Here is a 27,786-nt window from a genome sequence, read left to right as displayed (position 1 = left end):
CTCTGATATCTGCTTTTTGCGTCTTCATCCCCCTCCTGTTCGTTCCAACCGTTTTTTTTCGTAACCTCATATTTCAAGAGTTCAGGACATAAACAATGCAGCTGCAAAACACATTTATCAGGCATTTGTTGTGGACCGCCTCGTCTGACTTACACTCCTCAGGATGGGCAGTTGTTTGGCCGCTCGGTGCGAACTGTCCCATCGTGCACTTGAATTGCAGAATGTTTCTCTACATTGACACTGAAAAATAATGATATATTGCTCAGTTTAAATACGGTGCGTTTGTATTCGCTCTTGCCATCAGTATGTCTACACGATGGGCAGCAGCCAGAGAAGACAGAGAGGATTGAGCTGAATGCACAAGTAAATAAAATGAATGACCAAGGTAGAAGAAACTCAAGAGCTTCATCTCTTGCTGAGCTCTTGGGTGGTGTGAGTGTGCGCGTGAGGGAGAGAGAGAGTGTTGGTGGTTTGGTCGTCTTGCTGGTGTTGTTGAAGCGCTCTTGATGAGGCTAACTGAGTTGCCTAAATATAGATTACTGTAATTTACTTTCAAACAACTCATTTTCTGTGTTTGACATGTCCATTAACCCTAGCTAGAAAAATCATTCATTTTTCACCACTGAAGGCATTATTAATTTGAAAGACTTTCATCGCTGTCTGCCGCTCGGACCAAGACTGATGCGGCGATCACGCGGTTCACATCTGTCCAGAACACGCGTGTCCTCCCACACACACCTAGCCGCAAACCCAACCGTCCACCTCTAAGTAGGGTGGCTTATCGGGGGCTGTATTGTCCCTCACAATGTGAGGTAATTAGGTGTCCTATACGATGTCTGTCTCTCTCTCTTCCTGAACGGCGAGAGAAATGGACCTGTCAGTTTTCTGGCACCAGAGAATTCAACAAATGGTAAGCAGTAATGGCTTCCTTTGTGTCCCAGTAAGGAGACGCGCAAAAAAATAAAACGAGACGTTTCTCTCCTCCGTCGCCCACGCTCTCATTCCCTTTCATTTGCAACTTAAGGACGTACGATTGCACAATGCGTTTGTTAAGGGGAAGTGTTTCTTTGACTGCTGCTGAAAGAGGCCGTTTAGATAAAAGCAGGCGAGGGAGAGCAGGTAAAGAATCCAACTGCTCGGAGACATCGACAGCAAGCCGTACATGTGATTCAAACATTCTGCCTCCGTTCGGTTCGCTCTATTAAACGTATTGTTGGAAGGGAAGTCGAAGTTGTGAAGTCACTCCACAGCGGACCGTGTCCTTTTCAAGGACAACTCCAGAGAGCGGTAGCAAGCAGAAATCCCTCCAGCCTAATCCTACATTACTGACCTGTCAGCATCACATCTACTCCTGACAGCAGGTGCACACACACACACACACACACACACACACTACACATCTCCCTGCGCACATTCTTATGAGTCTGTGAGTTATAATAGGATGGAAGGCTGCCTGTAGACCCATTAGATTTGGCTTACTTGTTTTCTCTAGATGAAGAAAGAGGTTTGACCACCAAAAGGATGAAGAAGTGTGTGTGTGTGTGTGTGTGTGTGTGTGCGTGTGTGCGTGTGTGTGTGTGTGTGTGTGTAATCGGAGAAGAGGGTCATTGGTAGCTGTCATGCTCCGGTGCTCTGTTTCCTTTACCTGTCAGATCCAGTGAGAGAGTGAACGAGAGAGAGATGGAGAGAGAGTGACCCCTCACACACAAACACATACACACACCTTTGCACTGTTGGATAGGGACTTCAGCACCCCATGTCCGCAAGCAGTGCCAAATCTGGAACCGTTCTGCATGTTTCCACCTAGAAAATGCAGATTCTGGCGAGATAGGGTTCTCACCAGGTTAAGTTTTGTAAACAACAGCATTTTACCCCTTATTTTGATCCAAAATTAAATTATATTGTTTTCAAATACTGTATCATATTGGTGCTGTCCTTGTGAAACCTTGTAGCTTCATATTTCTTGATTTTTAATTGTGGACATAAATCATTAGTCACCCTTATGTGTTTGCCACTGGGTTTTGCCAATATATAACCAGTAAAAAATGTTAAAAAGTGCTTGTAAACATTGACAACACAGTAAATATTAATTTCAAAAGTACAGTGATTTTTTAGTTTTCTGAAAAACGGTGAATTTGGACATGCAAGGTTTCAGAAGGACAGTGACGTTATGCGAGTTGGCATGACTTTAATTTTATGTTATTATATTATTGATATGACTTTTATTTCATGTTAATTCATGTTTATTTTATTTTATTATATATATATATAACTTTTTTTACACTCTAAAAAATCCTGGGTTATTTTCAACCCTATTTTGGGTTCAAACAAGCAAGCATAGGTTAAATTACAAACCAATAACCCAGTATCTTTAGAATGTATAATAATAATAATTTTATATCATATAATATCATATCATGAGACCTGCATCAACTTGCTTTTCTCTCTTCTGAGAACCTTTCACCTTCGTGGAATGTTCCATCAAAACACCTCCAAAGATACGGATTCTGTGCATAACTGCCGCAGTCATTTTGCTTAACGCCCCTGATCGCCTCATTTGGCCAATGAAAGCTTTCCCATTCAATAAACCAGCTGTCGTATCTGATAAGTAGGAGAGGTACATCCAGCCTAGAGAGACTAGATGCGTTTGAACCCAGCCGGACACACCACCACAGATAAAGATCTTGTACTGCCATCTAAATGTGCGCCAAAAAAAGAATGCATTAAGGTCCGGGTATAAATAACTAATGGATGGAAGAGATGGATTATATTTATCCAGCTCAATACAGCAGGAGTAGATCAGTCTGCCCTGACACACCTAATGATATCTGGCTTCAGCCCATTATGGACCGCAGGCAGTCGCCTCATAAAAATACCCAGACGCGGTGAGCTCAGATCGGGCTAGAGAGAGAGAAGGCCACCCCTGTGGCCTGCTGGAGCGCAGGACTGTCAGCTTCAGTGCCGTTCTGTGAAAGTCACCTTTCTCATCTTCACACTAGGAAGAGAGGAGACAGGCGAGGACGAGAGAATGGCTTTAATAGAGATGTGTTGTATTATTGGAAGAATTGCATGTAGGCCTGTGTGTTGTTCTCTGTAGCGTGACTGTTTCCAGTTTGGTGTGATCATTGAGAAAGGCTTGGGTGAGGGTTGCCAGAGCTTGAGTGGGCTGTGTGTTTCCTTTTGGCTTTGAAATGTGAATGTCCTGTTTTAAAATGTGAAAATCAACTTAAAACCAATCTAACCATATTTTCCCTTATCAATACACATGTTTAGCCAGTCAGTCAACGAGGAGAGACAGATAGCAGACAGACAGACATACACACACACACACTGAATTTAATTTGCACCTGTATAACTTTATTCAACTTTAGTTTGCTCTAGTTTGAATGTGGCTGATAAGAATGTATTATTCTGAGACTCAACACTTGTAGCCATAATCCCTTCACAAAGCTTCAACAAGATGTTCTTAACTTAAACTGTAACACTAAATTACGTGTTTTTTGTGCACGGGCCAGTTGATTCCGTAAAGTCGTTTTAATCAAGACTTCATAGAGACATGATTTGAGTCCCCGCCGCTCTGAAGATACGAACGTGTGTAGCGCTAACATTCACTCTTCTCTATCTCTCACACTCCTGTGCAGTTTCTGTCTGATTGCTGTAAGAATGACCGTGATTGGATTGTCACTGATTAAAATGGTGTTGAATTGCAAAAGTAAGAGTCTTACAGAACAAAGCACATTTTTACATGTGTCTGAAATAGGTGTTATGTGCTATTTACAGATCGAGAATACACAAGTACAAAAGTGGAAAAGTAGCTTGTTTTTCATCTCAGAATACAGCGAGTGGTAGGGAATTTGGGCCTTACAGAAACTGTATAAGATCAGATTGAAATATTAATGACCTTCGGAAAATGTTGCTTGTCAACCTCAGATAAAAATCAACGTTATGTTTGACCTCTTATTTACTATTCATTTTGTGAGAGGTTGGCAATTTTTGGACAACTGTAACAAAAATATAGGTCAACACGTTTTTCTGTGACACGTTCAAGCAACATTTCAGAAATTTAGACACACAAAATATATTTTAGTCTTTATATTTGAATACATAAGTATTATATAAATAATCCAAGTTAATAAATGAAAAGAAACCGTTTCCTCAGTCAAGTTACCTTTGAGGTGGACCAGGCCAAAATCAACTTTGTAAGATTAATCAATTTAAAACTATGTCATGCTTGTTTAATTTTATGATAGATACTAATTTATGGCATGACTGATTGTTCTCACAACAATAACCATATCGATGTGCGGCTCAAATGCTTTTAGACAAGTCACAAGACAACAAATTGAACCATGTTTGAAGAAAATGCTTCCTTCTCTTCCAAAGTAACAAAAAAGATAAAGAAATGAAGTGTGATTTAAATTACTTCCTTATGGCAGACCTCTGTGTGCCGTATCTGTTGGAAAGATTCCTCGCAGCATTAGCATCCAAGCAGAAATGAATGAATGTTCAGTGTGTGTGCCTTCATGAATCTGATTTACTAAATGAGATTGTTGCTACTCTCGCATTAGTAAATGAATTGCTGCAGCTGCTGAAATTCCTGTGATGATAAATTCTCCCTCTCTCTGTCAGTGGAAAAAAAACTCTTGGAGAGGTGACTGCTTATATTTTCTATCTGACAACAACCTTGATGAGATGTCCTTAAAGATAGTTCAAGAGCAGATTATTATCTACTTTAATAGATATATCTGTCTTTTTTCCTTTGCTCGTGCATGACGTCAACTCTGTAGACCAGAAACATTGCAATGTCATATGTTATAGGTTTTTTAATCCACAACATTGGAAGTACTTCAGCTACAACAGTCAATGAACAACAGTTTGTTCCAGTTGAAGAGGCACACCAATAGCAGTGTTTTGTTTTACTCCGTCACAGTAACCATTGCAAAATCACACTTGAAGTTGTGCTGTTACATCTATATCGCCATCTGTTTGGAACATAAAATCGTAGGTTACTTTCTAAACTTAAAGGGGCAGTTCACCCAAAAATAAAACTTCTGTCATCAAGTTGTTCCAAATCTGTATACATGTCTTTGTTCTGATGAACACAGAGAAAGATATTTGGTAGAATGCTTCTAACAAAACAGTTCTTGGCCATCATTGACTACCATATTGCTTTATAAATGTCTTTGTTCTGTTGAACACAAAAGAAGATATTTTGAAGAATGTAGGAAAGCAAACTGTTAGGGGGCACTTTTGACTACCATTGTAATTTTTCCTTCAATGGTAGGAAAAACGGTCTCTGTGTTCATCACAACAAAGACATTTATACAGATCTGGAACAACTTGAGGGTGAGTAAATGAAGGCAGAATTTTTTATTGGGAGGGGTAAACTGTCCCTTTAAATAATTACCGTTACAAACTGGGCTAAAGTAAAGGGATTTTTATGTACTTGCTCAACAGTTGTTGTTACTTTTTAACCAAAAAAAAGTTAAACTGCAGTTTTATCCCTACAGTCAAATTTTTTGTTTTGATATTGTGAGTTTTGCAACCCACGTCTGTGTTTTCCCGTTTTTTCCTCTCCAGAGAAGCTGTCTTGACTTTGTCCCCGTGGCTCCTTTTGAAGGTGTTTTCATTTAATCCTTTCCGTAAAAAGATTTTGGCCCGGGGTCACAGATCACATCAGGGTTGTTTTCCGACTCACTGACCATTTAATCAAGCTAAAGTCCATCGCAGCGACACCCCTCGCTCTGCGCTTTTGTTCGCCTCTATCAAAGGTGAAGCCGCTCTCGACACGCGCTTCGCCGTCCCGCTCCACGCTGCTCTTCAGCTCTATTGACCAATGGATCACCTTGACCCAAACTTTGGAGAAGTTTGTGTCTCTGCCACCCTTGCTTTTTTTGAACAAGCAAGTTGTGTGATGCTTTTTTTATCAAAAGACCTATAGATCTAAAAAGAAATTCCTAATATTAAATGTGAACGTGAGACGCATGAGTGTTGAATTAAAAAAGGTTAACTGATGCCCTCAGACAACTTTAAAATATGTCTAGCTCATAAAGAACAAGAATACAAACTGATATGAAGAACCTATAATGTAATGTAACGTGTGTATATATATATATATACATATATATATATATATACAATATATGCTGTATATATTTTTTGGGTTAAAAAGGCTCATTCTAAATTGTTTACACAGTTGTTAAAGTTCTTTCAGTTACATTTTTTAAAGCATTTTCATATCTGGCTTTCAAAAATTCTATAGATTAGAAGTGTGATTTTAGTGCTGGCTTGTGATTCAGAATTTACTTCCTAGATTTTTCTCTGTTCTCTTTCAAGAGAGCTTATGTGAATGCATATGTTTGAAGAGTTGATGCTATTTTGAAATATGCTTTTATATAATCAATAACTGTTATTCAGTTATTCGCATTCAGCATTCATACCTTTATCATGCATCTTTTTCCAGTGTTAATAAAGTTTCCTTAGGTCATGCTGTCTTTAAATTGGATACAGTCCCCATCAGAACATTAACAGAGTAGAGAGATAATGGTGGCGGTAACCTCTAGATGTGTGCCGCTGGAAAATGTAGGCAGAGAAAATTTCACGACATATTACCACACAACCTTGAAAACAGTAAGCTACATTTACAATTAAATAGGTTTTGGAGAAGAGAATATAAAAAAACAGCAGACCTTGAAATGCTAAAGTAAATTGATGTGATTTATTTTCCTAATGTATTTATGATTTTATCTGGCTCATTTAATTAAGTATTGAATTTACGAATCAAGTGTGGAATTGCAGGCTGTTTTGGATGCTACAATTGGGTGGCTATGAAATGCAAAGTCTAAATAAGATTGTGAAATGTGTTTCTAAAGAAAAGTGCTTTTTTGCAGTTTACTGAGGTAAACAATAGAACTGTGGCTTCAGAATTGGCATTAAAAGTCCAATATCTTTATTGTTCTTTGTTGTCCACATATCCAATTAATTTTATTCATTTGATTCATTTTTGAGGTGATACCACATAGCAAACAAATAAGTTAATGTTTCAACTATTTGTTTTTAAGGTCTCCTAAATTATACTTTGAAAGTTTAATTTTTTGGAGAATCTATTGGCTGAAATGCAATATAATATACATAACTATGTCTTCAGAGGTGTATAAAGACCTTATATAATGAAGCTTTATGTTTTTATTACCTTCAATGAGCTATTTCTGTCTACATACACCGCCAGTCACCTTACATGGAATTCACCATGTTGTTTCTACAGTAGCCCTAAAAAGACAAACTGCTCTACAGAGTGTTTCATAAACCTGTTATCTCCTTCGGCAAAGCAGCGGAAATGTCTTATTTCTGTGTCAGCCACCGTAGTGCGGAGTGAGCCGTTGGCTGCAATTCGCAACCTCACCTTTAGATGCTATTAAGTTCCATACATGTGTCCTTTAAAGGTACAGTGCGGGATGTTTTGTATGATCTGTTAACAGAAATGCAATATAACATACAAAACTGTGTCTTTAGATGTGTATAAAAACCTTACGTAATGAAAAGTTATGTTTTTATTACCTTAGAATAAACCAGTTGTATCTACATAGGGAGCGGGCCTATCTACATCGAATTTGTTATGTTGCGCAGCCATGTTTTGTACAGTAAGCTCTAACGGACAAACAGCTCTACAGAGCGCGTTTCGTATATGTTGGTCTTCGTGTGTGTTTTTAGACGCAGCTTGCGTCATCACTGAGTTGAAGACGCACAAAGTAGTAAGTCGTAGTACGGAGAGGAGGAGTAGTCGTCGTCTAGCTGAAGCAATTGATTGTTCTGTCTTAGAAGTTTTGATAAAATGGAGGACCATGCGTATTGTGCACAAGCGCTGACAGAGCGTGAATCTCCGTCGTCAAAGAAGCGCAAACGTGATGCTGCCAGACGAATTAGAGACAAACGGCGGCAGAAATCCAGGATAAACATCGGTGTATCTATTACCAGATGGAAGGCACTGTTGAAAGACAAATGTTTTCAAGGCGACACCGAAGTCGCCTGTTTTCTGCTAGACTGGTAAGATAATTCAACATTTTCAATGTTTCCACTTTTTCAATGTTTACCAAACAACTGTTTTGTTGAAACGGTCACGTTAGCATTTTATACAAATGGCCATATAACCTCCGAATAATAATGTTTTTCCGTCCCTGCGGTACATACTCCGGTTGTTCCTGACTTTACAAAGGGGGAGACAAACGTCTACTAACTTACACCTAACTGCCTATGTCGCTGACAGATCAAACGCTTTGAACAGCGTTGCTATTTATGATTAGCTAACTTTAGTTACTTCACTACTCTCAGTGTGTACTAGATAGCACGCAAGAAATATATCTAATTATAGAATTGTAACAGTAACTTTCGCAATAGAATACATGTTAAATGATTAATTACGTTAATATATTGCCTTACCTGCTTGTATCACTACTATCCGCTGTCTCAGGATGTCGTCCTTTTTTACTGTTGCGGCCTCCGTCGTAATTCGAAAGGGAGGGGTGGGCAAATGACTCAGAGATTCGTTGCAAAACTATAATACAAAGCTAGTGGCCGCTGATTTTCGAGAACTGCGCCTTTAAATCAGATGTTTAAATCGATGCTAAAAACTGCAATATGTGCCGAGATATGAAATCTTGTACTACACACTGGATTTAAATTCACATCTTAGTAAAGCCAAATCTGAGATCATCCTCAAAAAGTCCTGTTCCAATTCAAAAGTTGAACACATGCATCACTCAGCATATGTTCATCGCTGGGTGTATCTGAAACTGCTGCGTGTGTGCGCATGTGTGTGCATATGGATCAGCAGTTATAATGCAGAACTATACGAACACACACAGGGTATCCTGAGGAAATGAGCAGTCAGCTATGATATAATCCCTTCGTAGGCTGATATTGAATGATTCCCATTAAATAAATTGGACCCATAACACTTCTTAAGACCATCCAGGTGCATTTTGACATGTGGTACTGACATGTCACCTCACTGTTAGTCATATTTTTCATATTTAAGTCATATTTTTACATTTTAAGGTCAGATGCTTATTGACAGTGTGTAAATGTTTAAGCCGATAAATAAACTTAAATCTGCATGTTAAAGGTGATGCAGGTGCCAAAAGCAGATTGTTTCATGGTTGCTGATGACTGAATGTTTAGCACTTTTATTCAGAGGCAGTCGGTTTCCCATCCGTCCTATTTAGCAGTCAGAGAGGCATCTGAGCTGGTGGTTCTTCCTCTCTTGCCGTGTTCTCATGACAGCTACACTTAGCCATGTCTCTGATTATCACCATGAATGGCACACCTTCCACATTCACTATGGCAACCCACATATCAGCATTCCTTTTGATAATGCCCATTGTCTTTCTTTCTTTCTTTCTTTTAAATTCCACCCATCATGTTGGAGTATTTACTGATGTTTTCCTGTTTTATAAGCGCTGTGCCATGTACTCGATTAATTAATCTGATCTCATGAAATGATATTCAGTCTATCATCTTTATGGGTTTTCCTCTGCATTTGAATTACCTTTCAATCTATCTCACTCTTACACTCTCTCTCTCACTTTCTTTATTACTCATGCACACACATTTAGTTGGTAGCTGATGCTTGCTTGGATATCATTATGTTTGATAACCTAAAACATCAGTACGGCAAGAGAATTTGTTTGGACATTTTCAGTTTGTGTATTTTAAGGAAGTCTGTCATTTTAAGGTTCTATCACAAATCATTCTCACAATTTTGGCCCGGCACAAAAACTGGCCCAGCACATCAGTCCGCCCTTATTGTTGCCAAATCTTGTATTCATCTTTTAAGGGTTAACAGATTTCATTAGCTATGACATCTTTCCATACCGGCTGCCTTTAATACAGACATTTCTGATATTGTAATTATCTGCCCTGTTATTGAATTGATCCTGGTTAGCTATGTGCTCAGAGCCAGCTGGATGAAACACTAGCCTGTAGACTAAAAACATTAATGTGTGTTTCTCCTGCTTATCCCAGATCTCATCTCTGACCTTCCCTGCAGCGTGTGTTAGAGACACCATTAGCGATCTCATGTGCAACTCTTACCGTAGTAATATGATGACGGTAATCCAGCCCCAGAACCTGCCTTTCCTTTTATAGTTTAATCAATATTAGACCGTAACATTGAAGTTGTTCTTGTGCAAATGCGAAGCTCTAAAGGAGCTCGGCACACACAGTCATTCTCCAGAATGTTTTTAGTCAATTAACTAATGGACAAAATATTGTTGAATATGAGAATTAGTATGAGTATGGCAGATGGAGATGATATTATACACTGTTTGCAGTGAAGTGTTTTTAACAGTTTCAGGTGGCGTCATTTAGAAAAAAATGGCTGCGAGTTGATGATATCTGTCAATAGCACTTAAGTGGTAGAATGAATGGATTTATTTTTAAGGACTATCACAATCCGCTGATCAACATGCATGATAAAAATGACCAATTTGGAAAGTTTAGCAATAATTAAGGATGAATATGTCTGTATGTTTGTGGGTAGAAAAAAATAGCATTAGAGAGATTAATCGTCATTGTTATTTTATATTATAAATATGAATCTTAATCATTTAAAATAATATGTTAATAACAGATTGTTTTCACATTTTTGCTGTGTCACACCAGGGACACATGTACTGCATGTATGCATATCCTTAGCTATTGTTATACTTTCTAAATTGGTCATTGTTGGTCATCTTTTTGTGCATTATTCAACATCCCAGTTACATTTTCATAGGCTTACATTTAATTTTGCTGCCTTTCTTCTCAAAGGCCATTTAGATGGAGAAACAGCATACTACTGATAGTTCAATTAAATCATGATGAGTAGTGACTATAATATTTCACATTTTGTCTTTTAACCATAACTTAATTTAAAGTATTTTACGCTATTAAATTGGCTGCCAGCATTTCTTTGTATTCCACTGGTACCTGTCTGTGGAATTTAAAAAACAGCATACAACATTCCCTCTGTCCTTAATCAAACCAATGGGACATGTTTAAAAGAGCAAGGGCTGCATACTTTGCTCTGTAGACTTCGTACTTTTGTTTAGTTAAAGAGTAGCTTTTAGCCATTTCAAAATACCTCATTTTAATAAAGCCCCCAAAACAACTGTATGCAGTCTTGAAATCCCTCGCACCCCTGCTGTTTGTCAGGCCTTCACTTGTTTTCAGAAATGAGAACAGTCCTTGCTGAACTCATGCTATGCTTGGGATTTCAACGTTATATGACATTAAAAGTGACAATAAAATAGATATCAGTTGTTTGTGTATCTTTAAATATTAATATTGTCCTCTCTTTGTATGATAAGCATATTTATCTGATTTCTGCATATGTCTTTGCATGTTTTGTGTATATTGATTTGTTTAGCATGAATCGATGGCGGGCGTGCTGTTTTCCCCGCTTATCCGAGTTTAATCACTCAAGTGCGGGCAACGGCATGGCTTCTATTTCTGAGTGACTTTCCAAAGGTTAGCCTGCGCATTAACACCTTTATGCGTTTAGTAAACAGAGCGACTGTTGCGCTCGGCGTGATGCATTGCCACGCATGTAAAAGCTATCGAATACTCCGCCGTGTTGCCAAGGTGGCGGAGCCGAGCTGATTATCCATCTCTCATCCATTTCTCTGTATCTCTTTCTCGCTGTCCTTTGTCTTGGTTTGTACGGTTGTCAGAGACACCAGATGCCCCGAATGGGGCTTTACTTTGCTGTTTTCATTCCGAGCAGAGACTCGCCTGCGAGCCGATAGCAGTCGCCATAATAAACTATGTGCTATGTCAAACGCAGGCCCCGGCAGGCAGGCAGCAAGACGTGCAATGTGCAGGAAAATGAGTGTCGCTCGCCCGCTCTCTCTCTTCCCCACCATCCTTCTCTCCCTCCCCAGGTCTGGAAGATTGCTTTTATACCGCCCCTCAATCAAAACCCCACACTGCCAAACTGTACCGCAACCACAGATGGGGGTAGAGCTCACCTCACACGTACAAAACGCTCTCGCCGGTGGGGATGGAAGGACAAGGGAGGGGTTAAAGACAAGCAGCCGAGGAGGGGAGAAAATAGGGGCGTCAGTTCAGCGCTGATTAATTAATAAGGTTGTTAGCTAAGGGGTGAGATGGTTAGACACAGCAGATTGATATTCTGCGGAGACACTTGCGCCAAGCCTCCCTCCATCACCGCTGCTGAAACGGCATGGCTGAGCGGTCGCCCGTATCCCCAGGAGCGTTCCAAATGAAAAACACTGACCTGTGACATCACTTCCTGCCGACGCAGCACTGCTGTCAGGGGCCTTTGGAGGTTTGGGGTGCCGTGTGAGCGGGGGCTTCTGACCTCTCTCGTTTCGCTGGTTCGTTCAAAACTCCATTCGTTCATGTGTTATTTAGATTTGTGGCATTTCCAAGGTGAATGGATGGCAGTACATAGCGAAAATGGGTTTGAGTAACAATGTTGTACCATTATTTACCCCTCTTACTCTCTCTCCATCAGTCTATCCACCTCACGATGCATCAGCCTCTAGAGGCTCAGAGGCAATAACACTGCCCCACTTCAATTTTCTCATTTCAGCTAGTGTTGATGGGCCAACAGCAGCAGGACAGAAGGCTAAATCTATCATCCTCCACTACAGAACGGTCGGGGTCAAAAGCCAGGAGCCCCACGATCACAGGAATCCCCCTCTCCCCAAACAACCCCACGTGCGTCTCATTCTTCATAAAATCTGGATATTCATTTGGACGTTTAAAATATTAGAGAATAGCTGCTGACAGCATGAACTGTCCATGAGAGCAGCAGTCATAGTCTCTCACACGTACACACAGGTTTTGTTGCAAAATGTATCTCTCCGTGACTCATTCTCCAGCCTGTGGGGGATTTTTGGCACCATGTCAACTCTAACCAGGGGGCTGTATTGTAATTATAGAAGATCGAGAAGAAAGCTGAGTAACATATTGACTCTCACAAGCCCGTGGTAATTTTTTGTGCGCTTGCCGAACACCTCAGCGGTGGCAGACTTTTGGAAAAAAAGGCAGGAAAAAAGCATTTGACCTTATCATCCTGTAAAAGAACAACACGCAATGAAGCCAGCGCCACATTTGCTCTCCAAGCTGCCCATCTGCCATACCCGCTGTGTGATTGGCTGCTGGCCCGGTGGAGGTGGGCACTTAAAGTTTAACATTTAAAGAGCAATTCAGAGCAGTGGGTCAGTGTGCAGAACGGTCTGAGCGTTTCACCCTCAGTTCAACTGAGGATTCCTGTTTGTTGGAACATCAGACATTTTGTCGGTTCTTTCCCCCATCTCTCTTTTTCGCTTTTTCTCGCCTTCTGTCGTTCATTTTGTCTTGCGCAGTGCTGCCCCAATGGACTCTACTGACAGAGAATGGCCGCAGCGAGAGAGAAGCTGCTAAAAATAACTTCTGAAAGCAGTTAGCTTCAGCATGTCAGCCCAAGTGTGTATGTTCCATAAAAGGTGTGTGTGTGTGTGTGTGTGTTTGTATGTGTGTTTGTGCAAAGCCTTTGTAGTTTAGTTCTCACTCCAGTCTAAATTTGCTCAACGTGCTGCTGGCATGCCGGGTAATCACGCCCCGTCTTGTCCTGTGGCGTAAAAATAGAAAAACAAAAACAAACACAATATAAATAAATAATAAAAGAATGTAACAAGGCGGAAACACGAGAACATTACACTACCATGGAAAGTTGCGTTTCTTCAGTGGAATCCATTAGAATTTCATGAGCCGTGAAATATGAAAGCCAAACATGAACATATCTGATTAACCTGGGGAAGACTGCACGACCACGAGAAGAGGTCAGGGTAACATTTTTCGATGGCATTTAGGCGATTTAATGCTGATCTTGAGCAAACGCTCGATTTAACCCAAATCTTCGTTTTTACCGGCGTAAGACAGACCACAAGAACGCTCTCTGATGTGCAGCAAAGGGCAACTCCTGCCAATAGCCATTTCTCTCAAACCGCTCTTCAAAAGTCTAAGGTCACTCCCACAGGCTCACTACAGTCGATTGGATGTCAATTTGAATAACATTTACATATCATTATAACATGTGGCACATGCATGTCTGCAGGAATGTCTGCTGAAACCGTAACTCGGTGACACCTCTGAACACATAGTTATGTATATTATATTGCAGTTTATAAAATGCATTTTAAATTTAAATGTGATGCAATTTAAGAGACAATTCTTCAGAATTTATTGTCTTATCTGTATTCATTTGTGTATTAAGCATAGAATGTAAATTATTATTATTGTTATTCATAATTATTGGACAACTTTTATAAATCCAAGTTATATTGCAGAAGTAGTATTGTTTTGATTAGTGTGAACCTAGGGGCAGTAACGGCTGTTTGTTTTTCATTTGTTTGTTTTTCATTTGTTTGTTTTTATTTAACCCATATTAATCTTCAGTCCCCCCGTGTCCCTTGCTTTTTCACCGAAGGGCCGGTTAAATGTATCATTGAGTATATTTAAACAGGGTGCCCTGTGAGATCCCCCCAATTAAAAGGTCTGGAACAATAATGCTAGTGTTTAATTGCATTACCATAATGCCTCCTAACTATCATTACACTCACCAAAATAGTTGTGATAATAAAGCCATTACTATTTCGAGAGCACAATTAGCCTACAGTGCCACCCTTTGTGATGTTATAATTGCGACATTTAGACGTGCACACGTTCCCCTCCTCGTCCTGTTGGGAGGAGAGGACGGGAGGCAGAACGCTTGTCATGGACCGTGCGATTTACGTCCGCACCTGAGAAGACCGCGTCCGCCGAACTACCCAGCGGCGGGAGCCGATTGGCTGCATAGATAGATGGCGTTCTCAAAATCTGTCAGAAGTGAATGAAATGGTTTAAGATAATAGAGTTAGATGAATAGATAGAAGAGAGACGGAAGATGGAGAGAGTGTGGAAGAGATATAGGGAAGGATAGAAATGGAGAAAGAGATTGGTTTTCATGCCTGATAGTCAGCAGCTCTGTAAATCTCTGAGGACTGAAGAGAGGAGCGCAGAAGGTTGATAGTCATCCATCACTTTTGACAATTTCACCTCTCTGTCGCCACTTACTTGACGGAGGACCCCAAGCGACGAGAGAGAGAGAGACAGAAAGTCATTTTAGATAGGAGGAGCTTTTAGATGGCAGCAATGTTTAGTTTTGTTTATGTATTTGTTTGATCCTGAGTGAGAGGTTGTGGCACTGCAATTTTGTTATGTGGTTACAGTGCAGGACCGAGTGCCCTGGCCTAATATTAGCTGTGTGTGTTTTTGTTGAGTGAAGAAGGACAAGTACAACTATTATGGACAACAGTTTAAAGGGATAGTTTACCCAAACATGAAAATTCTGTCTTCATTTACTCACCCTCAAGTTGTTCCAAATCTGCATACATTTCTTTGTTCCGATGAACACAGAGAAAGATATTTGGAAGAATGTTAGCAACTGACATTTCTGGGACATCATAGGAAAAAAAGGTGTATAATTGTTTTGTTCTGTTGAACACAAAATAAGATATTTTGAAGAATGTAGGAAAGCAAACCGTTCTGGGGCACCTTTGACCACCGTTGTAATTTTTCTACTATGGTAGTCAATGGTGCCCCAGAAATGTCAGTTGCTAACATTCTTCCAAATATCTTTCTTTGTGTTCAACAGATTATACAGGTTTGGCAAAACTTGAGGGCGAGTAAATCATGACCGAATTTTCATTTTTGGGTGAAGGGTTCCTTTAAGCTAATAGCAATGACTTAACTCTTTGTTTTACACTTATGTTTTTAAGTATTTATGAGGCACTTTTTATGCGATTTGCAGCTCGCTCAGGTTATACAGTTGTATCAGTATGCGTTTCCCCTTGGAATCAAACAGCAGCTGAGCTACATGAACATATGTTATGTTAAGTGTTTCTGTTGTCACACTTCAATAATGTAACTGACACTTACTGTATGTGTCATTGTGTTTTCAGTTCGGCTTCTTAGCTGGTGAACAGTTGGCTCATTTAGATTCATTAAGTAAAAGTAGATAAACTTCTTTTCGATGAAAGAAAAATGCAGCCTGGCAAACTGTTTCAAAACTTTATGGTGGTGTTATTGTTCTTGGTGCGTATGGGTTTTAAACATTCCGGACCACACCTATTCCGGGTGTGGCACTTAAATAGCCAATCACAATTCTAGATAGCCAATATTTAATAAAACATCAATTTAACAGATTTTTTTGTGGGTGAGCGGTCCCTAGCCACACCTCTGATAGATTAGTGGCATACTTCAAACAGATTCTGACTCTACCTCTGTTCATTCTGGTAAATGTAAGTTGATGTGTAACAGTGATTCATTGCTTGTTAAATACAGTGACATGCACATAAGCAACACCGTCAGGTTCAACATTACAAACACGTATACAGAGGTCTTTCCCTCATAGCTGCTCGCGAAACCGTCAGTAGGTTAATGGAATGCCTTTAATGCTCTCCAAGCACCATTGTGTGAGTGACTGTGACCTTTTGCATTGTGTCTGATGTGTTTTCCTGGACCGTCAGTCAAAGGCGATGGAGAGACCTAATTAAACATGTTAGAACCACGTGTTGCTGCCACACAATATAAAGGTAGATTGCAATTGCCTTTTCACTGAATACGCCAAAAGCGCACACTTCCTAGTTTTCCGGCGGAATTAAATAATCCTGCACAAAAGGCTGAATGCCTCAACCAAACAAAAGGTCTACATGCCTGCAGCTTCACCAATGCCTGTCTGAGTTTTCTGTTATCTGATATAAGAGTTTTTGAATACTTTTTTTTTTTAAGGAGGAATTTAAAAGCTGACTTTTAATGGCATTGCGGAGTACTTGAGGCGTGCCAGTTGTCAGTCTGTCAAATGTGTCCGCTCTCTCCTTTCTCATGATGTGTCATTGAAACTAAATTAGATTTGGACTTTTCATTTTTAAAGTGCATTGAGGACAGGTGCAACGTTCACTTTGACATTGTTACAACAGGAGTCTTAAGTTAAGAAATTCTTTGTTGTGATTGTATTGATATGTAAGGGTTTCATAACTTAAGGGGTTTGTTGAAACTGGCTATTGATGGCCTACAGTCCATCTGTAAATGAGTAAATAATGACGGAATTTAAATTTTTTGGCGAACAAACTTAAACTTCAAATAGTGTTTAGTAATATCCATTCATTTATTTAATATATTTATTCATTTATGTATTATTTCCTTCTTCTATCCATTCATTTGTCTATTCATGTTTATAGAATTGAATGTTTGGAGCATTTTCTCTTAAATTTTTGCCACTGAAAATTCAGAAAGTTTGAAAGTTTTCCTAAGATTTTTATGTATAGTACGCAATTTGAATTTCAACCAAATTGATAATAATACAAAGTAATATACTAAATTATATTTCTTAAGTCATTGTCATGACCCAACACCCAAATATTTGTTATTTTTAAAAAGCCTTTAAGATGTACTAGTGCTGTATTCATTTTTAATTGTGTCATGTACTGTGTGGTCTCAGAAATTCTTTATGCACCATATTTTTTGTACATTTTATTGCTATAACTTATTTCAAAGTGTTTTCAAAGTTATTAAGTCATTGCTGCCCCAACACGATCAGCATCTCAAGCAATGTGATGGATATATCTATAGTGCTAGAGACCTTAGATTCATAATTGAGTGCTTTAGTCTGCATTCATTCACTGTTTGCTTTAATTCAATCTCAGTTCCTTTCATTATTACACTGAACATTATTATTCATAAGGTTGTAAATATTGATAGTTTGTATTGTATATACGACTCAATTCACTTTATATTTAACCCTTGCCATAGTGTCACGTGACACTGTATTTTATATGGACTACTGCGTGTTGCATTATTCAGTGTTATTAAGATAATATATCCGCATCAATGCCTTTTAGAAAGAACATGACTAACAGAGGGCAAAGTACATTATTTATGTCTCCCTCTATTTAGACAAGTCTCTTAAATATTTCAGCAGTGTTTTCCCCAGAGCATGTCCGTCTGCAGATCGATCAGTATCAAAAGACATCGTTCGCCCCAAACACTGTTTGACATCCAGCTATTTCTGTTCAGGAGCACTGGGGTAGGTCATTGGTGGTTGGCGGCCTTTTTATCTTTTTGTTGCTCTTTCTCTCCTAACAGAGTCGAAATCATTAGTTCTGTTCACCTGTGCTTTACTGAGCCGCTTGTTATTGACATACAGTAGACCTGTTGCTTTGGACCAGGTGTGTGTGTTAGTGCGTGTGTTTGTGGCTTGTATAAATAAGAGGATTCTTTTTAATCCCAGAATCTGTGATTATTTTTAATCCCACAGAATCTGTGTTTAATGAGATCTTTGTGTCAATTATCAAACCACAAACTTCATAGCAACAGCAGCTGATACTACATATACTGTCATTGTTATTGTGTTACGGTATAGTAACAGAAATGTGCTGTATAAGTACATTTATTCCAGCGTTTTAATGCAATGTTTAGGGCAACGTTGCATTAAAATTATTATTTTTCTGCTTCTTCCTTCTATTCTTTGTAAATTTATATGCTTTATGGTGCAGGAGTTGGATGCACAGGCTTGTAATAGGTCCGCCAGAAACACAAAAAAAGAGGTTGATATTATGTGTGTGCCTGTGAGGAAGAACAAAATGGCTGGATTTGTTAAAGTTGCTGTAAACATCTAAACTGTGTCAGAGATTTATTGAGGGTTTTTTGGTTTTCTGTCTTTAAAATAGTCGTTTTTTTCTGTACAGATGTTGTAATCACACATGCATATATACAGTATATAAATATACACTATATGGACAAAAGTATTGGGTTGCCCCCTTCTAATAAACATGTTCATCTAGTCCAGTAATTCTAATCAAACAAATATTAAGGCTATACCATACAATACCATATTAAAGAATTTTGTTCCCATCTTTGTCCCAACCGTTTTGGAAAGGATTTTTTTGTTCTGAAATTGTGTACTAGTCATTGATGGGTTTGGGTGACGAGTGTTTGGCCCAAAGGTGTTCAGCTGGGTTCTGGACTTTATGCAGACTAGTCAAGTTCTTTCACACTAGACTGAATCAGTAATTTCGTTTTAAACCTTGCTTTTTGCACTGAGGTATTGTCATGTTGGAAAAGAAAAGGGTCCTGTCCGAACTGAAAGCCCATAATTCTCTAGAATATCAATAAAGGTATAGTTCACCCAAAAATGAAACTTCATCATTTACTCACCCTCTTGTCATTTCAAACCTTTATGACTTTCTCTCTTCCGCAGAACACAAAAGAAGATTTAAAAGAAAGTTGGTAACCGAACAGCACTGGCCCCCATTCACTTCTATTGTGGACACAAAACTAATAGTGAAAGGGGGCCAGTTAACAACATTCTTCAAAATATCTCCTTTTGTGTTCTGCGGAAGAAAGTCATACAGATTTGAAATGACAAGAGGGTGAGTAAACAATGACAGAATTTTTATTTTTGGGTGAACTATCACTTTAAATGCTGTAGTATTGTAGATACAGTAGATTTGTGCTCATGGAAATTATTCTAATAGACAAACCTGTTCATTAGAAGCACCCCAATAGTTTTTTCTATATAGTGTATATACATACATTGTAAATACACACACACACACACACACACACATTTTGTTATCCTATTTTAATCTTACAGTATGCCTACTCAAAAAAAAAAATTGTGGGAGGGTCTTGTCCAGAATAAGGTGCAAAGTGGACCAGAGTAAAGTGCTTGAGGTGAACGTGAACATGTCCCTGTGTGAGTGAAGTGCTACGGTACCAGAACTTGACATGCCTGATAGAAATGACATCTCAGACAGGCTGAATCAAAATGTCTTTCTATATCTTTAATTAAATGTTCAGTTCTCACAGTTCCTCCATGACCAGCTCTACACTGAGCCATGCTGCTTTGGGAAACCAACTCCAAATGACTCCTGAGTGTGGATACACTGGCTTAACTAGCGCAAAGGGGCCTACCGGTGCCTGTGTGTGCGCGCACTTGCTCTCTTTCTTTCTTACACAAAGCTCTTAATGAGCCTGAGATGAGATGTGCGTCCAATTTAACCCCTCCCCACTCTACCTCTGAGTAACTCCCCTGTTGATTGTGATGAAGACACTGTAGGATGTAATGACACAGAAAGAGAGAGAGAGAGAGAGAGAGAGAGAAGCATTTCTTTGAATATTACAGCTAAAAGGTATGAATGATACAAATCAATTCTGACAACGTCAAGTGTAAGGAATCACCTTTAAACTTCACGGAGGTACTGAGCTCTGTTCCGCCGGGCAGCTTGTTTGACAGCCGACTGCTCTTTTTGCACGGCCTCATGGGATCCGCCCTTGAAAGATGCTGTTGACTGAAATGAATGTTTGTCTGTGTGTGTTTGGGTATTTGTGTGAGTAAAACAGACAAGAAATCATTACAATTAGGTATTATGAAATTAAACCGGTTTAATGCACTGCTGTATTTGTGAAGGACGTAATCATTTGTGTCTGTTGGAAGTTGTCATCCAATTTGTTATCAAAGCCAAAGTTAGTCATGGGGCCTGATTTGATTCATTTTTTTCCTCCCTTAATTTTTTTTTTTTTAGTTTAGTATGCATTAAATATCCCCATTTTAAATGGGTGTGAAGTTTCTCTGTCGCATTCTGATGTTGACACACACGTTCATCATTCATTTTGACTGGAGTGAAAACCAACTCCACCCCAGAAATACATTCCACAGCCCCAGAAACAGCCTGGCGAATTCAATCTGAATTTTGTGGTAGGTACAAAAAAGAAGAAAGAGTGTTGCGATGTAAAGGTGGTGGAATAGGGACGTATTTGCCTGTGGGAAAAAAGACTGAAAGTAGGCTGGCAACAGATGTGTAGGGCAGTAAAAGTGTAATTGAAATGCCAGCAGCAATGGTCTTATCTAGCCGTTCCAGCAGCTGCCTCGCGTCTGAACATCAGTTAAATGTCATTTTAGCCCTGGCTGATTCAGGCCGACCACAATCCCCCATCTTCTGTGACTGCAGCCACTGATGGACGAGGGATTGCTGAAGAGAGAGAGAGAGAGGAACTGAGAAAAAGAGAGAAAGGTTGTAATTGGATTGCATTCGCACACTGTTGACTTCTATCACCTGGGCTTAATTGGGAATTTGATATGGTTTATCACAAAAAGTCATTGACAGTGTGGACATATCATTATGAGCATTATCTGTACTTTATTCTTCATAAAGTTAGTTAGATAAAGGGTTTGGGTGTTACAGCAAGCCTAGGTTAGATGTCAGACATGTAGTCTTAGCATCACCCTAAAATAAAAATTCCTTTACCGTTTACTCAACCTTATTCTTATGCAGAACACAAAAGAAGTTGTTTTGAAAATATGTTGGTTACCAAACAACACGGACCCCAGGTGACTTCAGTTGTATGCACACAAAACCTGATACATTTCTCAAAATATCTTCTTTTGTGTTCCACAGAAAATAAGAGGCACATACAGGTTTTGAACCACACGAGGGTTGATATCAGAATTTTTATTTTTTGGGTGAACTATCCCTTTAACCCTTCATCTCTTCGTTGTGTTGGTTTTTTGCATAACCAGACTATCACCTCCACCAGCATGATTCATTCACACCGTAGTGATTTCTATGTGCGACAGAAATCATGTTAACAGATCCATGTTTTTCTGAGGAAATAAAGTCAAACTCTCACATCTTTCTGCAGTTTTGTCTCACGTGTGTTATAAGTTCACACAGTCTTCGCATTAGGTAGTCAGTGAGATCCTGTAAGATTCTGTTAACACGTTTAGTGTTTCAGGCAGCACTTCCCATTTGCACTGCTAATTTTGAAACTCGCGCGAGGTTCTGCGAACATCATCTCGATGAGCTTTTCTAATCTCTGCTAAACACGGAGTAAGTTTTTGTTTTCTTGTCTTACTGAAATTTATTTTGGTTTCTGTTCTCACCCAAATGTGTTTTGTCTTTTTTTGTGGTTTCAGAGAGTGATTTTCAACATTGTGAACTTTAGCAAGACCAAGAGCCTGTACAGAGATGGGATGTCCCCTGTGGTGAAGTCGACCAGCCGGCCTAAATGGTATTTATACCCTCTGCAAATATCATACTTGCATAATCTCCACGCTGTTCGGCCTTGCTTTCCATTCTTTCCATTCAAACCCAAACAAATCCGTGACTTATCTTCCGAGTGTAGTTTGTTCATAACCCACCATCTCTCAAGGTAACTTAAGCTTGTGTAATGCAGGCCCGAGAGTGAATTGAGGTACAGTTGTGATATCTGTCTTATCTCTCTCCCACAAACAACAGAATATGTCGTTACCATCTCTTCGGGTTTTCACACTGTCAGTGGTCCTTAAAAGAAGCATTCGACACTTTTTTTTCCTTCACCAGGCTGACAATGTGTGTTTGATGTTCCTTATGAGAGGTTGTGTTGCTGGCGATGTTTGGTCTCCATGGTGATGCTGTCTGGGTAGAAAAAGGGATGCTGACAGGGCTGTTGATAGAGGAATTATGAGATATGCCAGTGAGGAAGTGAGCTTTGGTCGGGAAATGTACCAACCTGGCTGGTTACCGGATGCCATTTTGTCCTGTACCTAAACGTGTTTTTATGTCTTTGTGTTTTTTTAATCAATTTGGCTCTTTGCACTTTGCCTAGCCATATGAATTCTGTTAAAATGTTATATGTTATCTAAATCAATCAAAACTGTTTTTTAGATGTTGAATTGTTTACATCCTCAAAGGAATCACTCTGCATAGAATTGGCAAATGTATTGGCCTGCTTCCAGGGATGCTTGGGCTTTTGTTAGCAAATTTTCTTCATTTATTCAATTCAAGTTATTCATTTCAAATACATTTTCGTCAACAAAATTCATATTGAAATTCATATGCTATCGCAATACAACCCAAGCTTCAGTTTTGCAGTATGTGCTTCTGTCTCATGTCACACTTTGGTTGTTCTTTTACATTACTTCACAATAACTTACGTTACGTACGCAAACCCCAAGCTCACATTCTCACCCGCACGCCCTTCTATCAGTATCAATCAAAGCGGCGCATTACCATTCAAACACTCATCTGCCAGGTTGCATTTGCATGGGCCAGGCGGCCTGGGCAGGTGAGGCCTGTCAGAGGTAATAGCAGGGAACTGATGGATGCAGAAGTGTGCATGAGCGTGTGTATCAGTACGAGAGCCACTACGCTGCGCAATCCTGACGTGCCGAACAGAGGTCATGTGACGGAGACAGTACCCGCTCAACGGAAACTTTGACATCTGTCACGAGTCGATCAAGGGCATTCAGACAAATGGCAGCCGTCTGCCGAGGGAGCCTGTCTTCCTCCACCAAACCCTGGTCACGGCCTAATGGGACAAGACAATTAGATGGAGATGCTGTCGGAAAACAATGCACTGCAAAACATTTCACAGTCAAGTTGACGTCTCCTACGTGCCCATGTTCAACATTTCCCTCAGGTGCGTGCAGGGGGGTTTATGGCGAAGTTGTTGGAGCTGTAGCTCACTTTTAACAGAGCTGCGCTCAGCAAAGCGATTGTTAGAAATGAATTATGGTCGAGCTCAATTAGGGTTTAAGGGAAGAATCCGTCTTATGTCTACTCTTACTGACAGTCCTTTTCTGCACTGTAATTTATTGTAAAACGCACTCGCACGGACCCCTCCGTTCCTAGAAATTGAACTTTTTGGCAAACTGAAAATAAAGCAGTTTTTGCTAACTTTTCAGCAGTTTCATGGCACGAAGGAAGCAGATTGACATTCGACAACATTTCTTTTATTTCCTCCGACATCAAAGCCATTGTTTGAATCATACAGGGTTTTTTATACCAATCTGGAGCTCAAAGGACCGTCGATTGTGTCGGTTTGCGGCACGCGGTGGGAAAATAAGCCTGTAGCATTTAGAGACTCTGAATAGCGGGCGGAAAGAGATGGGACACCTCTGCGTACAAATGCCACAGTGATAGTCATCAGAAGGCTGGATCAGGGTGGGCTGATCGTACCACACGCTGTCCGTTGCCGCGACGGCACAGGCTCAAGCATTAGGACTTCAATAAGGCGAGGAAAGACCTAATTCTCACACAAACGCAAGGCGATCCTCTCCATTTCTCATCCAATTATAGAGGTGTGAAAACAACATGCTGTGACACAAAGGGGGCCCTTGCACACACACGTTTGCATCTATTTAGATAGACGCCGTCTCTCGCTCACACGCGAACAACACACGTTATAATGGCTATATGTGAGGAAAGGTATGTGGCATCTTACAAAATGTACCTGGGGAAATTGGCCATTTAAGAATCCTTTTTATCAAAACAGGATTTTGTGGTAGATCAAATCCAGTTTTCCTATAGCTCGGTTGGTATGGCAATGGTTGTGGGTTTGATTCACAGAAAACACATATGTGTCGTACGGTGTGACAGCAAAAATAAAAAAATGAACAATGAGGATAAATCATTCTTATGCTATTTAAAATTTTTGCTATGTCACACACCATAGGACACATTTGTCACTGCCCACATACTGATAAAAATGAATACACTGCTTTGGATAAAAGTGTCTTCAAATCGACACATTGCAAGACATTTGAATGTGATTCAATTAAAACACCGTTGTTTCCCAATGGATGTCTTAGATATTTTAAACATCTTTAATTTCTCTTGAGCAAATTCTTTGATTGTAGCCCGTGCTTTTTTTTACATTCTTTCTGCCGTTCATTTTCCATCTTGACAGCGAAGTGCAGCTAAAAAACTGCTAATCTCTCTTTGACAAGTAGATATGAAATAAAGCAAAGAGCAGCTTTAACTGTCTGATCCAGCCCTGTATGCAGCGTTGGATAAAGTCAAGAACAAAAATTGAGCGTGGGAGAGAGAGGGAGAGAGACAGCTGAAGAAAAAAGAAAAGAGAACAGATTGCTTTTGCTGCCTTTATCTGTGGAAAAAGTCACTTTTAACCTGCAAGTTGAAACCTTTATCTCTATCTGCAGAGACCGTTCTTCCTTAAGGCTGGCTGATGCTAAAGTTGTGTGTGTGCGTAATGGTATGTGTGCGTGTGCGTGTGCATGTGTGTGTGCCGCAGTTCATCTGTTCTTGGCCCACATGACAGACAGGCAACAGATTGGAACCCGCATAGGTGTGTGTTTGTTTTGGTATGTATGTGTGTTTATGCACCCACAGTTGAGCAACGGGTGTAGTTATTATCGGGTTGAGGTGAGGTGTTCAACACTGTTTCCCAAGAGCAGGTTACAACAGATGACAAGCAACATCTCAGAGTTAAAGCGAAACCATAGAAGAAGAATTTCCGACATACCATATTCTTCTTAGGTCTCTGCGTCACAGCACCGTGTCCTTTGTGAGCCTGACACAGCTAGACATTAAATTGACCTTATTCTGGTGACGTTTATGGATGGGTGAAGGTAGAATGTGCTGTTCAGGTATGCTGAAGGATCTTGTTTACTTGCTACTACAGTAAGTGTCCAAACTCAGATCTGCACAAAAAAGTGTGATTTTCCATCCCACGAGACAGATTTTTCTATCCCACCAGGTATCGCCAACTTCCGCCGAATTTAACACGGTGTCAACCCGCTCCAAATAAATACTTTCTTCCCGCCCACCCCTGCTCAATTTAAGTCAAATTTGAATCAATTAATTGAAACAGAGCAGTTTCCCAGACGTTTGCTGGACTTCCCAGAACCGCAGAGATGTGTGACCTGTGCATTAAAAAATAGCAAGTTTCAAAATCCCATTGTATTTATAGGAACCTTCAGAGTGCTCGCCTACAACTTGTAAAATCATCTCCACAACAAATTTAATCAAGTCCCATAGGATACCTGTGGAAATGCAGACTTCCATTCTAAGCATAATGTCTTACGTCTTATATAATGTTTTAAACCCATGAACCTTGCAAATTTTGTGCATTTTAGCTTTTAGACATGTATTTGTTTTTTCCTGTAAACAGCCCATGGATGTCTCATCTAAGGCTATTGTCAACCGGACTTGTTTTAGGCTGGTTCTAGGTGCAGCGCTTTTATACCGTGCTCCATGTAGCGGTGCTTTAGAAGGCTAACAGCAATGAGCAGGACTGATGCGTGGACTTATAGCTTTTTAAGTGGGTGGATGAAGTGGCTGTAAGCTCTTCACAGAACTGAGAGCCTTTTATCATTCAAGAAGAGAGAGTCACCTTTGACTGCTTATCCTCCTGACACATTAGATCCGTGGTCATATTGAGATGCTGGGTGCTTTTTGTGGGATAGACTGTACCTCCACGTTCTCCTCTGCATGACTGGATCTCTTAGCCCTAGTTACTCTCTGTTTTCTCAGATGGGATTTTGCAACCTGCTCTTTCAAGCAGATCTGCTTTTGTCTTAAATTGTTGGAGATGCTACAGGAACTTATAGCCTAGTAAAGTGTGATGTGTGTAGCCCATTTTTCTTTTTGATCTTTAAAATGACATTTTGGTACTGTCAGTTTTGATGGGCGAACATGACTTTGCTTATTAATTATTATTTTTGTGATGTTTTTTATTTGTGACTTCATCTCCCTGCATGCACTGCAGTATGAGCATTGTGAATACTCTTACTGCTCATCGTTTCAAAATATTTAAAGGGATAGTTCACCCAAAACACCCGTAAACAATGCCTTTTGAAGCCTATATATGAGCCTTTCTTCTGTGGAAGACAAAAGGATATTTTGAGAAATACCTCAGTGGTTTTGTGACATACAATGGAAGTCAATGTGGGACAATGTTTGATCACCAACGTTTTCAAAATATTTTCTTTTGTGTTCTGCAGAAGAAAGTCATACAGGTTTGAAATGACACGAGGGTGAACAAATAATTTAATATATATATTTTTAGTTGAACTATCCCTTTAAAGCTGCAGTGCATAACTTTTTTTGGTTAAAATCAACCAAAATCAGTTATTGAGTAAGTACATAAAAACAAAACTGAGACATTTAAATTGTTTATTATTTTATATTATATTAAATATAAAAATTTAAATTAAGTATTTCAGTTTTTATTTTTGTAGTTTTTATTATTATTTTGTATTTATTATTTTATTTTTGTGTTGAATTGTCCTTACAATACACCTACAGTACAGTTACCACAGGAAAAGAAGCAAAATCTACTTTTATTCTGAAAGACAGTTGTTTGGTCTCTTCTGTTCACTGTTGTTGAAAACAAGACAGCAAGTTACACTTGTTTGCAAATACAGTTGTCAATTCCAAACATCATAAGTTAGTCTTAGTCAAGAATGATTTGTGTTTATCTGCATGTTTTTAGCATACAATGTAATACGAGTTTGAGCTGCCTCCACAGAATTGCCTCTGTGTTTCCTCCCCTCTTTTTTTCTCAACTCTTTTTATGGAAAGCTTTCCCCCTCCCTGTTTTTCACACTCCAAGGTGACAACCTTCTCAACTCTGAGAGGGAGCCGGCACTCCCCCCCAGTGTGCGCTTATTTGTTAGCCTGATAGAGCGGAGAATTAGCAAGCGGCTCTCTGTGCCGGCATAAACGGAAAGCGCAGCGAACGAAGTGTCACTGAGCTTCTGGCGTTCGGGGTTCTGTGAATATAGAGAGCACTGTGGCACTGTCGGCAGATGCTGCTGGGAGCTCCCAGCATGCAGTGCAGGCAGAGGAGAGCGTGCCGAAAAAACAAGAAACTTTTGCAGCTATTAGATCCACATTGGATGCTGATTCAAAGAACAGTGAGGGATGGCTGCTGTGATTGCAACAGAGCTTTTCATCTCCCAGCACAAAGCCGCAGAGC

At 39.7% G+C, this 27,786-nt stretch overlaps 1 protein-coding gene across 2 annotated transcripts in view; it reads left to right on the top strand.

Annotated features, from left to right (window-relative positions):
* Positions 1-27,786, top strand: part of agbl4 (AGBL carboxypeptidase 4) — a 287,406-nt gene that overhangs the window by 86,370 nt on the left and 173,250 nt on the right. For both annotated transcript variants that reach the window (XM_057357635.1, XM_057357636.1), the window contains one exon: positions 22,001-22,095. In XM_057357635.1, the coding sequence (XP_057213618.1) occupies positions 22,001-22,095 (95 nt within the window). The remainder of the gene's footprint in view (positions 1-22,000; positions 22,096-27,786) is intronic.

This window comes from Triplophysa rosa, linkage group LG17, assembly GCF_024868665.1.
Source record: "Triplophysa rosa linkage group LG17, Trosa_1v2, whole genome shotgun sequence".
NCBI classification, from domain to species: Eukaryota; Metazoa; Chordata; class Actinopteri; order Cypriniformes; family Nemacheilidae; genus Triplophysa; species Triplophysa rosa.
This window is presented reverse-complemented; position numbering and strand designations above follow the sequence as displayed.